This window comes from Sylvia atricapilla, chromosome Z (assembly GCF_009819655.1).
Source record: "Sylvia atricapilla isolate bSylAtr1 chromosome Z, bSylAtr1.pri, whole genome shotgun sequence".
In the NCBI taxonomy this organism is placed as follows: domain Eukaryota; kingdom Metazoa; phylum Chordata; class Aves; order Passeriformes; family Sylviidae; genus Sylvia; species Sylvia atricapilla.
In genome coordinates this window covers 29716313-29732274 of record NC_089174.1, presented here as the reverse complement: position 1 = coordinate 29732274, position 15962 = coordinate 29716313, and the positions used below count along the sequence as shown (strand labels likewise).

The 15962-nt window shown below is 39.9% G+C and overlaps 1 protein-coding gene across 1 annotated transcript in view; it reads left to right on the top strand.

The window, feature by feature from the left end:
* TRPM3 (transient receptor potential cation channel subfamily M member 3) overlaps positions 1-13716 on the top strand; it is a 265094-nt gene extending 251378 nt beyond the window's left edge. The window contains exons 22-25 of the mRNA XM_066340019.1: positions 1276-1426; positions 1973-2172; positions 3287-3419; positions 12145-13716. Of these exons, the coding sequence (XP_066196116.1) occupies positions 1276-1426; positions 1973-2172; positions 3287-3419; positions 12145-13594 (1934 nt within the window). The 3' untranslated portion in view covers positions 13595-13716. The remainder of the gene's footprint in view (positions 1-1275; positions 1427-1972; positions 2173-3286; positions 3420-12144) is intronic.
* Positions 13717-15962: the final 2246 nt, after the last annotated feature.

Here is a 15962-nt window from a genome sequence, read left to right as displayed (position 1 = left end):
TTGGAGATATCATGTAGTCTTGTATCCCATATGGCTACAATATTTCTGTGGTAATAGGCTAGGACCTATGTGTAATGCCCAAAACAAAGTACCAAATTCACACATAATGTAATATGATTGTTAATACAGACATGCACAAGTGAATGTTGAGCTCAATTATGAACCAATTTCAGAAGAAATTTTTTGAGAAGATGCAGTGGTTGGTACTGGAAATATGAATTTGTTGCAATACAATGAAATTTTATGTATGACATCAGCAAACTTTATTTTCCATGAAGTCAGTACAAACTGCCCATTGATATCACTAGGAACTGAGCCAGTGCTGAGCACTTTGGAAATTCCTTACTTAAATTTCTTTTTGATGGAGATGAGGGGACACTAGCTGTAGTGCTGTACAAATTTTACTAAGATGGTTTGTATATGTAAGCTGCTGCTTCCATTATTTTCTTGACGAGCTGATTATGAAGATACAGAGAACCACAAGGACTGTAGCTAAAGAGACATAAACTGAACCCATGCTTGCAAAGGCAAATTACCCATCACTGCACATGAAGGCATATTAAAACACAAGCGGGGAAAACTATTTCACGATGTTTTCTCTCCCCTTGCTTCGTATCTACAATATTAATACCGAGAACATTTTGATTCCAATGTATTTGTGGAAGAAGCAGGTGGCATCTCTGCTGCATACATGTCCCTGTACCTAGTACAGTAAAGACTTGATAATCTCTCCCACTGTTTCTAGGCATGCAGTCAAGAGCCCTTAATAGCAGAAAGTCATTATGTGTATGTCCTAGAGGGGCTGGAGACAGTACAGTGCACAGCAATAAATGTCTACTCTTTAATTTACTTTCATGGACTTCCTTTTCCTTATTTATCACATCCCTCTCAATCAATAAAAAAATACAAGATTTTCACCATTAAAGAAATAATATGCAAGCTTTTTTGTATGATTAAACAATTCAATAATTTCATTTTCACAGCCACTAATTACCACCAGACTACCATATTATGTGTGCAAACAGGCGGCTTACTCACACCAGCCATGTGTCCTGAGAGAAATATCTTGATACCCACAGCACATAACAAACATCCTGTAAAATCATTGGTACAAAGCATAAATGTCTGAGGGGAGAATGCCAATGTCATTGTTATTTGGAAGATGTTGCCTTGGCAAGCAGGCCATTATAAAAATTTAAATATTTCTGCAAAAACTACTGAAAAATAAGGTTCATTCCCATTTTGTAATTTTTTGTTTTTAAATTTTGTTCCCAGCACCTTGTGGTCAAAATGAAACCCGAGAGGATGGCAAAATAATCCAGCTACCTCCCTGCAAGACAGGAGCATGGATCGTTCCTGCCATCATGGCCTGCTACCTCTTGGTAGCAAACATTCTTTTGGTGAATCTTCTCATTGCTGTTTTCAAGTGAGTGACACATTGCAAAGTACAGACTTGGGGAGGATGCACATTGTTCATAGCCTACAAAGACTGCTGAGCTTTGGCTGAGAGACATTTTCTGATGATGTAAGGGAGAGAGGGAAAGAGGCTTGTCTCCAGGAAGCAAGGGAAATGCCAAGTTTTTCACATTGTGCTCATTTCCAAGGACAGACACACAGACACCTAATGGGAACCAGGGCAAAGAAGCCAAATAAGGTTCAGTTACAGCATCATTCATTCACAATAGGAAAAACAAGGGTAAAAATACAACCCCATCTCAATGGGTTGCTGTAGGACTCAGGGGTTGTACAGCGCAGATATTTACAGTCATAAGGTACTTCAAAAAGGCTGATTATCATTGTGCTTTGCCCAGGCACAAACTTACTCTTTTGTTCTGCTTCCTGTTTTTGTGACAAGGAAACATTTGCGAGTGTTATTGAAATGTATCTAGTTTATGATGTTGTCATATTATCTTTGGCAAAGCACCCAAAGCCATTTTCAGTCTGATGTTATTTTCCTCTTCTTGCCTTCTAGCAACACGTTTTTTGAAGTCAAATCTATATCAAATCAAGTCTGGAAGTTCCAAAGGTACCAGCTCATCATGACATTCCATGAAAGACCTGTTCTCCCACCGCCTCTGATCATTTTCAGCCATATGACGATGATATTTCAGCACCTCTGCTGCAGATGGAGGAAACATGAAAGTGACCCAGATGAGAGAGACTATGGATTGAGTAAGACTTGGATAATGCACAGAGGGGATGTTCCAATGCCTTTCATATTGTATAGTGTTTGACATGCATGAAGTCAAAGTCCAGCACCTTGATAGCCTTCCCAGCAAAGTAACAGCTTTTACATGCAAAAGCCTTACCTGAATAAGTTAGCTTTGCCTGATTTGCCCAACCCTTCATTCTCCTTGCAATGTTAAGGAAGCTGTATTTTTCTGGGGTTTGGGGTTGTTACCCTATTTGTTCCTTCAAAGCAAAGAGGTTTGTTTTGCTGTTACTAGAGGTCTATTATTGCTGGAATTCTTCTCAGTCCATTACACTTCCAGCTTTATTTTTGAAAATACAGAGCAAACAGCACCTACTTCCCCTGAGCACACTTTTTGCCTGGATAAGCTTAGAGATAGTAAAAGGCAATTTGGTGTACACAGTCTCTCCTTGACTCTGGCTAGACTGGAGGAATAGTTAGTTCCTCAACTTTAAATAAAGTCCATAACCATGAGGGAAAATCTGTCATATTATTTTGATAACACTTTCCTCTTATCTACCTAATTCTTCAAGGCAGAATATCTCCACCTTGCCTATTGTACATGCCAGAGGCAGGGAGCTAAGGGATGTGTATCTCTTTCCAGCATTAGCCCATGCCACAGCCCACTTCCCTGTGAGGAGGGAGCAGTAGTCCCCCTGTGGCACTGGAGATACAACCAGACAGCTCTCCTCCCACTCCCATCACACTGCTGCCTGCAGATGTCTGTTCTTGCCACATCAGACAGACCCCTGTACTCTCAGACTCTTTCTTAGCAGTCTCCTAATCTCATTATATATCTGATCAATTACAATGGGCTTTGGCTTTCACCATCTGTTCAGGAACTGACCAGCAGCAGTGTTTAGATCTCATGTAATCAAAATATATTCACATTTGCTCAGCATTTGCCTACTTAAGTACTTCTGTCTCCAGAATCATATATAACTAAAGCCACTAATTAAGTAATTTACAGCATCTATCTGCTTTCATTTCAAAATGCTGCATACTTGCATATGAAAGTTTAGTCCATGAGTTTCATAAATAAGAATGTCGTTAGTTTCCCATGTTAGTATGAAACTCATTTTTTTTTTTTCACAGAACTTTTCATAACTGAGGATGAATTGAAAAAGGTCCATGACTTTGAAGAGCAGTGCATAGAAGAGTATTTCAGAGAAAAGGATGATAGATTCAACTCCTCCAATGATGAAAGAATCCGTGTGACTTCAGAAAGGTGCACTTTTTTGTTTTCATAAGTTGATCTGGAAATGTGTTTCTGTCACCAGTCTCACTCCTTCTTTTTTTCTTGAAAAAGGAAATAAAATAGTTTTGGGAAGTCTTAATTAAAAAGTAAAGTGGTAAATGTGATGAATTTTCTCTTTTTCTGGTTTGGTTTTTTTGTTTGTTTGTTTGTTTGTTTTGGTTTTGGTTTTTTGTTTTGTTTTGGTGTTTTTTTGTTTTTTGGGTTTTTTTTGCTAAAGTAAGTGTGTTTAAGGCCAGGCTAGATGGGGCTCTGAGGAACCCAGTCGAGGGCAAAGTGTTCCTGCCCATGGCAGGAGGGTTGTAACTGAATGATCTTTAAGGTCCCTTCCAACCCACATCATTGTATGATAAGTTTTGTAAAAGGGATTTTTTATCCAGTTGTATTAAAGTATAAATGATGCAGTGGGGGGCACCAATTATGCTTGCATTTCAGTTCTTAGAGCAGAATTTCAGGGCACAAGTAGTCAGAACAAAATGGGATAGTAAGTTAGAGTTCCTCAATGAAAACCATGACTTTAGGGTTTATCTGTGAGCCATTCAGATAAGAAGCAAGCCTTGTTTCAGGATAGCCTGGCTAGGTAAACTAGTTTCATTGGGACCAATAGCAACATGGATTTTAAATGGAACAAGACATTTCACTTATGGCAATGCACAAAGGAAAACATTTAGTGGAAGTAATTTAGTAATTTAGTGGAAGTTGCTAGTCTTCAAATCCACCAGTCCTAAAATTCTCTAGGTCTGTTGAACCTCTGTGGTGCTCATATGCTTCATGGAACACTGCTGAGCTCAGCTTTAGAGGACAAGAGTTTATGTTCGATTCATAGCACTTTTGCCAATAAATATTTTAGGGTAATATCTTGTTAAATATTAATAAAATTAATGAACCAGTGAATACTCCACTCCTGGAAAACTCCTCTTTAATCTGAATAACAGAGAACAGGTGAGTTTTCATTTCCAACAGTTACACAGATGCAACACTCTTCTCCTCCTACATAAACTTCCAGCACTGCCTCTGATTCAGCTATGCCTAAACTATGTTTTCTGTAGGCAAGGAAACATGCTGTTAATTTGGTTTTGAAATAAATCTATCCCAGAGCAGGAATAGAAGATACAATACCATTTAATCATCTGCATTACTGAAAACGGAAGCACTCCCCAAACTTGCATTTTAGAAAATGGTATTAGAAGGAAGTTGGAAGTTGGCATGGAATGGCTGCCTTGTAAAGGCAGTAATATGTGCAGTCACATAATACAGCATTACTGCATCTGGAAGAGACAAATGAGGAATGAAATTATAGAGGTCTGTATAACTGTGAGTGTAAGGAAAGGGTGAGTAGAAACCAACTGTTTACTGTCACACTCAGAAAAAGGTATAGGGAAGTAACTGAATAATTTAGCAGTATGCTGGGTTCAAAAAAACCAGAAAATGGGTGATCCCTTTTTTTATGCAGTAAGTAGGGTAACAGACAATTTTTTGAAAGATGGTGAGGTCTAAAAGAAGCTGATGATATCAGCTAGAAGGCTACACACATTCAAACAAGACTAGACAAGCTTATGAAAGAAAAATCCAGTAAGGACTGCTAAATACATAGAGATCATGTCGCAAAAAAATGTTAAAGACTGAAGAACATACAGGAGGAAGAATTATATATACTTCAAAGTAAGATAGTAGATAAATTGGCCTGTGGTCCAACTGAGTGCCCTTTTTTCTTGTGTTCTGATAGTCCAGTGGCCACAGAACTGAACTAAAAAATAAATTATAGATGCAGGCTCAAATCTCTAAATACGGCTTTTCTTTTGGTGGCCAAGGAAGGAAGAGGTATATTTGACGACCTGTAAATAAGAAGTAATCTAGCTAGGTCCTTCCCTACATCATGCAAGTGCTTAGGTCATTGGAAATGAAAACTTAAGTCTGCCTTTTCATTCTGTGCTGGCCCTATTTTATAGGAAAAGAGCCCTTATCCCTGATTTAAATTAAAAGCTTAAAACACCTTGTTCCAGAATGAAGTTCATGGGCATGAATCCTAAATGAAGACAAACACCTGAGCCTGGCAGAGAAATACCCCTTTAAAAATCCATTTACCTTGTCCAACAGCTTAATGTGGAGACTAGTGTGCCCCAGCTCTGTAAGAGAGATCCAGGCAGTGACCCTGTGGGGTACAGGGGTCACTCCCAGACCCAAGCACACTATCAGCAATGACGTCCCAGCTGATTGCAGTTCTTATTTCATAATGGGTCTGAGGAATATTTAAAAGATACTTGAGGAATCAGGGCTATCTGAGTATCATACATAATGCATTATGTATGTAAACAGAATACCTGAGTCTTTTGCCTTGCCAGCCATCATGGGCAAGTTGTTTAAATCTAAAATGCTTGTCTTGGGTTCCAACCAGGATGGAGTTAATTTTTGCAGGAGGGCTTGGAAGGGTGCTGAGCTTGTTTGATACCACCTTATGTCATTGCCAGGGGCAGGGGAAAAGGAACTCTTGCTTCTGAGGAGGAGGGATTCCTTCTGGTTGAGAAAACATGATGGATGGAACAATCTGGTACTGTTTATTGTCAGGGCCTTTTCACTGTAAATAATTTCTTCAAATTCTAATTCTAATTCTTCGTCATCTTCTTCTTCCTCTCCTTCCACATTTTGTTGTAATTTTGTTGCTATTAATGTTTATTATTTCACTGCTATTTCCAGTAAGCTGTTCTTATCTCAAACTTCGCCTTTTGTGCCTCCAATTGGAGCAGGAGAGGGGAGATGGCAACATGGTTTCTAAGTTGAGGAATACCATTCTTGAGCCATGACAACACTAAAATTATTTTTTGTAATCTGTAGAACATTCAAATATATAAAATCCAGATTTGCACTTTAGAGTTTCTTTGCACAAGTAACAAGATGCAGAGCAAAGAAAGCAGAGAAGATGCAAGATTACAGTTTCTTTTTCAATGCCCAATCATTAACCTGTAGTAGTAGACCAAATATAATATCCGTGTTAAAAGCCATATTTAACATGGGTATTATATGACCAGTTTAGTCATGTGTCCAATTAAGTTGGCTTTGTGTGGTATAAAATTGAACCAGAAAATCCTGCAAATTTGAGTGAAGTTCCTCCTAAAACTAAGCATGCTGCTAGGCTCAAGAAGAAAGTGTTGGGACAAGCCTGTGTGATATAACTGGGCCTGGACCAGCCACTGCCTTCCCTCACTTCTGTGCATGTGTGATAGTGCTCCCCTCCTCTTGAGTAGCTCCTAATTGTAGCTGGGTTCATCCAAGTGCTCCAGGTCCTGCTAGGAGGAGGAACAGCTGCACACCCTGCATACAAAGCCCAGAGTACCTGGAAGCAGTAGAGGTTTAGCACTGGAAGCAAAATGTAAGATGGGAACAGAGTCTTGCTTCAAACCTCAGTAGGTCACAGAGACAGATTAGTGGCTCAGGAAATCAAAACAAGAAGAGATCCTGTTTATTGATGCATTCACCTGGGTGTCAATTAATTATTTCAGCTATGCAGTCAGTGGCTGTGCTGGGGCAGGACAGCAATGCCTTGTCTGACTCACCTGCAACAAGCTTCAGTTTATACCATCACCTTGGAATAGTCCACCCTGGCATCCTGCGGGCCTGCATCAGTTCAGGAATCTCCTTACTTCTTTTGTAACAAGGGACACCACAAATGTCTCCATATTTGATGTCACCAGATAGAATCCCTCCTTTACCTGATCACTTCACATTCAGAAATTAAAAGCATTAGAACACTTGATGTTTGTCTTTCCTTGACGAAGTACTAAGCAGCGCAGAGAAGTAGCTCTTGCTGGGAAAGTGGGAACTACAAAGTTTATTAAAGTAGCCCTGCTTCTTCTGACTTCTGACTCTGATGGGAAGAAAGAACTCTACTGTATATTTAAACTCCTTCACAGAAAGTGGTCTAAATGAAAGTCAGTCCTTCCTTAGCCTTGGATTTTGCCAACAGTTTAAAATTAAGGAATCACTTTGGCAAGTTCTAATGATGGCAAATCAGATATATTTTTATATTTCTATAAAAATTAATTATTTATTAAACAGACAAACTATTACAGAAGAAAAATCTTAATCAGAATTAGTTACTCCACAGTATATAAATAAAATAGCTACTAGTAAATTACAGCATAAAACAGTTCGCTATATCAAGGTACTTACCGTATTAGAGCTAGCAAAAGAAACCATACTGATTAGGACTTGAATGTCATTTACCACCAAAATTATAATAATGAACACAAAATACCTTCACTTAACCCCTGGAGAATAATCACAAAGTAAGCTCCTGCTAACAGGAGAAACTCCATACATTTCCAGGAAAATGTATACAAGATTTCTACCTTGTGACAGTTTTGTGTGGCTTTTATAGTTGTAAAGTAAGTGGCTGTCAGTCAGAAATTCAGCCTATCTTACCAGATCTCACTTCAACAGTAAGATTTTTATTGGCAGTTAGGAGATGCCAGACCAGTGACCATGGCACCAAAATCACTCAGTGATTATACAAGATTATACCCCATGAAATACAAGACAGCATGTACTGCTTGAGTTATCTGACTGGCTAACAAACAACAGATAAGCTCTTGTGGGAGGGAGATGCTCTGCTACACTAGCCCACTAGCTGGGATCTCACACAAGCATGTGGAAGTAGCATCAGGTTACTGATACATACCAGATGAAGTTATGGACTAACTAAAAAATAAAAAAAATAGAGCAATACAAGGCTGCAAGGTGTTTCCCTTGAGTGCATTTATCAATGCATGCATGGTGAATCTCCTGGAGACCTGTGGGGAAAGCTAAGTTGGACAAATTCACTTCACTGCAGTGGAAAAATCATGACCTTTTGTGGAGAATCTTCCTTTCTAATCACTGCATAGCATCCTGACCTGTACAAAGATGTGTAATATGATCAAAAAAGACTGCACTATTTTTCTTCGTCTGGCATGAAGCCACTGAAGCAATCACTTTAGTAAGCATTTGTTCCATGTGAACAGGTCTCAAATCTTTCATACCAGCAAAACCTCATGTTGATTTCAAAAGGAGCAGGGTCACATGATAACAGTATTTGAAAAGCAAATAAGCTGGTTAGAGCAGATATCATTATGTCATTTGTGGTACTCTGTGGTATCCATTAGTACAGTATTTTGTAATCTGCAGTGCAATTACATGTACAGGATTGGTGTGGGTGATGAGATAGCTATTACCTTGATTTCAGAGCTGGCAGGCTGACATGCACAGAAATAGCTTTGTGTTAGTAAAAACGACTGACCCTACCAGGCCCACCCACACATGAAATAGACAACTGGAAAAGTCTGTGACTCTGGTGGCACCTCTCTGTGGTCATAAAGGGTTAAATGGTCTTAGGCTCCAGTGGGAATGCAGCCATGACAACCCACTTCCTTAGCCAGGAAAAACCACTGCACCTGGGAAAAACTGGCTGCTTGCATCAGCACTGCTTTACCAAGAGATGTCAGGCAAAGTACCCTGTTACACAGCTGGGAAATGCTGTCTATGTTTTTTTTAAATAAAACCATTCCACAATCACCTATCACAAGCTCAGTGGTATCTCTGTAAGTGACTTTCATGTCATCCGTGTTTGTGGTTGTTGAAAAGGATTTTGAAGTATGATGATGTCTTAGAAATGGACCTAGGTCAACAAAGAGACTTGTGAACCTAACTCTAGCATTCAGTTAAGAGGTCAACTTCTGAAAAGAATGCCTTACGCCCATTAAAGAATTACTTTAAATAAGTTATTGATGAACTAATATGCAAAGGTTTAAAATAATTAAATCAAAATGAATGCCAGCAGAAGTAATCATCTCCCAAACCATAATTTAAAAATCTTATTGCAAGTAATATAAAATCTTTGCCAGGTTCTGAGTTCTGACCTCACTACTGAATATTGTCCTGGTAAAGTCCACATTTGTTTCACTAGTAGAAATTTTTGAGCTTCAGAAGCACACCTTGATGGATGTTTTACATGTAGCCTTCTCTTTTTCTCTTCTTATTCCATTAGCATGGTTTGGCATTTTCTACTATATTGAATAAGTCTTGCTGCAAGGAGAAGCACAGGTGCAAAGGAGACATCATAGGTGGATATTGTGAGATTTGCTAAAAGGTTTATTCTTGTTGTGAATACACATGGAGAAAAAGAAAAATACAAAGCAAAGCTTAGGCATTCTTATTTAGAAGTTGTGTTATAATTCAAAACTATTCCTAAAGGAAATACAGGTCAGGCCATCTATTCACTGGGTGTAAGAATGCTTTCCCAAGAATATGGGAAAATAGAAAAATTCACTCATTAGAACATTTTAAAGACCAGATTATGGCTGTGTTTCTCCAGACTATATCCTCCTATTTTCAAAGTGCTTGGCTGATGTGATTCTATTATGTTTCTAATAGGTTCACTCCTAGAACATGGTGCTGTTCTGTATGATGAATGATTACTAAACTGAATGAGAACTGAACATGAAATTAATATCAGAGAATATCACTAATAGAATAAATATTTGTTAAACATTCTGGAGTAACCATATGCAATATATATAACTAAGGATGACTAAGCTAATGTCTTTGGGGTTGGAGGAGACCATCATCTTTCAAACTTTCCTTTTGTAAATAAAATTGTATAGTCAGGGCTCATGAAGTGTAAACATATGTATGTATTTTTCAGCTGCCTATGCACATCTCTGGTTACCCCTGGTTTCCAAACCCAGACTATTCTGTGCTTATCTTGTTACTTTCTCTATATATTTTCCACTATTATCAATGCCATCACATTTGTCACCAGTTCCATAGCAACCAACAGACCACATAACTCAAAAGTCTCTCTTTGCCTAGTCTGACGCTCTGTGGCACTGACAGTAGCTGCCAGATCACATTCAGGGAAGGCAGAATGAATGCAAGAACACCTACCAGCGAGGTATTATTCCAGGTTATCCTTGGGATGCATTAGATGTGTTCAGTAGCATTGCATAGCCCTCATGTGAATGCAAGATGCAAAACTTGCCTCACTATGGACAGTTCCACTCACAGACCAACTCTTTATGTTTGTATTAAAAATCATTTCACTTGTATGCAGCTGTCAAAGCAGGAAAGAAAGAACAAATCAAACCCAAACAGTGGCATAAGCAACAACAAGAACAAAACAGCAAGACCACAACCAGATTATCCAATTAGCTGTAAAGAATGTTATAAAATTCACTACAATTCTTAGTAACTGTTGCTGGGATGAAAGGGTTTTTGTGGGATGTAATCTGAGCTGTAATTGTCCAGTAAAATCCAGTAATTTTTTTCCTTATGTCTGACAGCCCTAAAATTGTAATGTTTTATCTGTTCATCATCTTGGATCAGTTGCTACAGAATGTGAAAGTGGGGTGAAGGACTCAATTATTGGCTAATAAATATTTCAAAAGTATAATTGCTTTTATAAAACAGCAGTTACTATAAGTAATAACATCAGTGAAAATCCAACTGCTTCCCATGTAAACTGCTCTCACTGTCGAATTACCTCCTGTACTTGCAATAACATTAATCTGTTTTGTTGGAGAAGCTGGTAGAACTAGAAACAGAATGGTGCCTAAATGATAATGAGTAGAATGAGATTCCTTGAAGCTACCAGTTCATTTCTTAGCAGTGATTACTTGTTCATTTGTCTATTGAGGACTGATGCTAGCAATACAGTTGCTGCTGCACATTTAATTTGTTGTGCTTGTGCCTTCAAAACTCACAGACTTCACAGGAAAAGCCTGTATTTCCCAGGAATGTGAGACTTGCTGTAGGGAGCTGAATTCCTCTCCTCTTCCCTCTCCTCTCCTCTTCCCTTCCCTTCCCTCTCCTCTTCCCTCTCCTCTTCCCTCCCCTCCCCTCCCCTCCCCTCCCCTCCCCTCCCCTCCCCTCTCCTCTCCTCTCCTCTCCTCTCCTCTCCTCTCCTCTCCTCTCCTCTCCTCTCCTCTCCTCTCCTCTCCTCTCCTCTCCTCTCCTCTCCTCTCCTCTCCTCTCCTCTCCTCTCCTCTCCTCTCCTCTCCCCTCCTCTCCCCTCCCCTCCCCTCTCCTCTTTTTTCTACAATTTTTGTATTTTCTATTTTTTTCCCTACAAATCTGAGCTAAAAATCAATCAGAGAACAAAGAAACTATCTCCTTAGATTCACATAGGACTAGGTAGTGCAAATCTGGGGCAAACACCAGGAAAACAAATGTGAAAGTGCCTTTCTTCTGTCGCGCATTGCCTGCTTTCTTTACTTCACTTAGCACTGCATTTAACTGTGATGATCCTGCCTGTGGCACAACTGGGGACAGCATCATGTGGCATCTGCTATAAGAATTATTCATTCTGGATCACCTAATTAGAACCTTTGAAAACAAAGAGGGACTAATTCGTAGTAACATTTATGTAATAAGTCTCCTGTCCCTGGAATGACACACACCCAAACGCCCCTTCTGCATTATACAGCTGATGGCCCTGGTTTAACCCACTAGTAGTTCCCTGAATGCATAGTTTTTGGGTTTGGTTTTTTGGTGGGGTTTTTTTTTTTTTTTTTGCCAAACTTCTTTTAGCAGGATTTTGAAGCAGCTGAGGTGGTATCCATTGCCTTTGGGATTTGAATAGTATTTGTTCCCAACTGGTTTGGTAGGCTCTTAGCTGAACATCACTGCTTTATAGAAATTTACCTGTTTAATTCCTCTCTTTCTGAAGGGTGGAGAACATGGCCATGCGATTGGAAGAAGTAAATGAGAGAGAGCACTGTATGAAGGCCTCTCTGCAGACCGTGGACATCAGGCTTGCTCAGCTGGAAGACATGATGGGGCGAATGGTGACTGCCTTAGAAAAAATGACTGGCATTGAGAGAGGCGAGACAACTAAGATACGATCCAGGACCTCATCTGACTGTACTGATGCAGCCTACATAGTGAGACAGAGTAGTTTCAACAGCCAGGAAGGAAATGCCTACAAGCTTCAAGAGAGTATCGATCCCACTGGCGAGGAGTCCATGTCTCCAACATCACCTACGATCACACCCCGCATGCGAAGCCACTCCTTCTATGCAACAAATATGAAAGACAAGTGTGGGTTGGAAAAGTTGGAAAGCATTTTTAAGGAAAGATCTCCAAGCCTACATCGGGCAATCAGTTCCCACTCAATAGCAAAAGAAGGAAAGGCTCCTTTACCCCCTACCAGCACTTTGTCAATTGCCCCAGACTCCAGAAGACCATCATCTTGCATAGACATCTATGTTTCTGCCATGGATGAGATGCATTCTGACACAGAACCTCTCGAGAGCTCCATAAATATTCTTGGTCCCGATGATGCAGCTCTGCCAGCTCACATAGCCTCTTCCCTTTTAACTAATAGTGCATACATCAGCAGTACAGCTGGTGAAAAGATCTCTGGCAGAAGTCTTGATTATGAGGAAACCTCTGGGATAGAAACAAGAGCATTTTCTTCAGACTATTCACAAATCACAGACTGCCAAATCCCATGGGATTCAGACCCTCCCTTGTATCATACTTTAGAGCGGTCTAAAAGCAGTCGTTACCTGGCTACAACTCCATTTATTCTGGAGGAAACACCAATTGTGAAATCTCACAGCTTCATGTTCTCTCCTTCTCGAAGCTACTTCAGCAGCCTTGGTGTCCCAGTAAAAACAGCAGAGTACACAAGTATTACAGATTGCATAGACACGAGGTGTGTGAGCGCTCCCCAGGCCATTGCGGAGAGGGCCAGTTTCCCTGGAAGTCTCAGGGGCAAAGTGGAAGACTTGGGATGCTGCCACCCAGAGAGAGAAGCTGAACTAACCCACCCAAGCTCTGATCATGAGGATATTGAGGTCAAAGACAAAAAGGGAATCCCCTTATCTCCTCAAGACAGCAATGCTACAACAACTCTGCCCAACAGCATCCCACTCCCAAAAACAGAGCGAGCCAACAGCTACTCTGCAGAGGAGTCCAACGTATTATATGCACAGCACACACGGAAGAGCTACTCCATCAGTGACAAACTTGACAGACAGAGAAACACAGCAGGCCTGCGGAACCCCTTGGAGAAGAGCAAGTCCTCAAGGCCAGAGAGCAGCGGGGACAACCTGTCCACGAGGAGACTGTCAAGAGCAGGAGCCTTCTGCAGCTTTGAAAGCAAGCACAGCTAGGCTTATACAAAGCTCACCAGCAGTCTAAGGGTCATCTGCTCTTCAGTCTGTTTGTCTTAGCAGAATTTTTAAAAAGCCCTCACATCACCCCATGTCAAGTCCAATTGGCATTAGCCACCGGTCAAGGGAGCACATTTTGAATCTCAGCATCACCACTGAGGTACTGCATCTTGACCCAGTTGACATTTGCACTTAAGAAAAAAGCAGGGATGAAAGCTTTACAAAACCTTTGGTAAACAAGAGAAATACCAAGCCCCCTTAATCAAGTCAGAAGAAATCAATTAATAGGTCCAGATATCTGCCTTTTATTAGAGGGTATCCTAGGACCTTTTATTGTTATTCAAGTTTTTAAGAAGCAGGAATTAACTGGCGCAAAATAGATGTACAAATCAGATATTCCAGACTTCAACCACAACCTCTTTTTCATCTATTGTCACCATTGTGATGACTGGTGAAAAGCATTTGTTATTTCTGTAGGAACTGGCAGCAAACAAACCTAAAGTCTCCCAAGTCCCTTGCATCCCACACTTGTGGAAATGAAGAAAGATGAACACAGTAACAACTATAAATGTTCACTTGTCTCCTTTTGTATCAACTTCTAGTACCACAGAAAGTTTATATTTTCAAGAGCAGAAAGGGAAATGAAATGCCTTTTTTACTGCAACTTAAATGGAAGAAGAATTTATGTTAAAATGTCAGGTGATTTCCTGTTTAAAACAGGCATTCTAGATTCTAGCACAGGTGAGCAAGCTCAGGATGAATGTAATTAAGTGGAATAGTATATATTTATTTTTTTACCACATTTGTCATCAGTATGTTGTCTCACTAAATCAAAGGATGTGATGAAACAATGAGAATTGGATGAGCAGACCATAGTAATAGTTTACTATTAAAACTCACTGCTCAGTTTAATTATATATATAAATTGGGGAGATTTATCCACCATGCTGCTACCAGGTTCTTCTTGCTGTTTCATTTGAGCTGCCAATTTTTCACATCATCCCCCCACCTAAAAATACCTTTTTTTTTTCCTTTTTTTTTTTTAAGTGAACATAGCTGTATTTGGACTTTTTAAATTACACAGGATTTATCAAGAAGTCTGAATCCAGATTCATGTAATTAGACTGAAGCTGCTTAAAGGAAAGGGTTTTTTGGCAGATGACTAGAAAACACTAGAATTTCTATATGCTTCTAAGGTAAGTAAAAGAACCAAAGTGAAACTGCAAGTGTCTGTAGGCAGCAAAAGCCATCAATTGTGAGTAGGCACCCACCGTTCATCAGCGTATCACACACTGAGCACTTTTAGCTGGAGGAAGCGTGTCTGAACGGGAGTGCAGTTACGGGTTTTGGTTGAAGACACCTGTAACTCCACTGACTCCACCCACATTCCAAGGGTCCACATTGTCAACTAGAGTTTCAAACTTCTCATGAGACAGTGTCCAGTGGTCACAGGTGGAAGGGTATGCAGAAGACCGGAAAAGGGTGGAGAAGCATAAACTGCAACTGGAAAAACAATTTGCGTTCCTTTATGATGGCACAACTTCAAAGCTTTTAAAAAGTTGATAGCAGTGCTATTAAGAGTTAAAATATCTCAACAGTTACCAGTATCTGTGTAGAACCAGCTCCTTTTTGTTACTAAAAATGAGTGGAGTACATATTTCACATTGTTTAAATGTGAATTATCTTTCAAAGGCAGCTTTGAGAACACAAGCTGATGTTTTCTCACTGAGTCCTCACCCTGGGAGACTCTGAGCACCATCTGAGAGTAAAGTCCAAAAGGCAATTAATCTAGACAGAAAAATAATCATCAGCCTCAAGAAAAGAGGCAACGAAGGTGAAAACATTTCATTAACAAGTCACTGCATTGGAAAGTTCAGGAAACAAAGAAATGCAGCAAGGGGATGTTAAGAACAATGTGTTTCACACTTCCTGCACCAACGTGTTCCTTGCTTTCTACTGTTTGATCAGGCTTTCAGTGAACTAAACTCCACCAAGACACCATGTTTATGCAATTGCCTTGTAGCCCATGTGCAGCATTGCAGTCACATGGCAATACCAAGAAAGGTCAGAAACCTTTCTGTGCATTATGAAGCATGCTTGTGGCAGGCTGATTGTTGAACAATAGCAAAATGCCCAAGGGCAAAGGAACTTGTGTTTAACAATATGCTTCAAATGTGCCAAACCTTCTGTTAGCAGCCTTTTCCTAAGGCTTCTCCAAATCTATCTATCTACGGAGAGTAGAGGGGGATATTCTTACTTTGTTTTCTTTGTTACTTTTATGAATGTCTGCTTAAACTGTTGTGGACTCTTTCATCTTCATCATTTACTGGTCTACTCAAGAGGAATTTCAGTAGAAATTCCTCGGCAG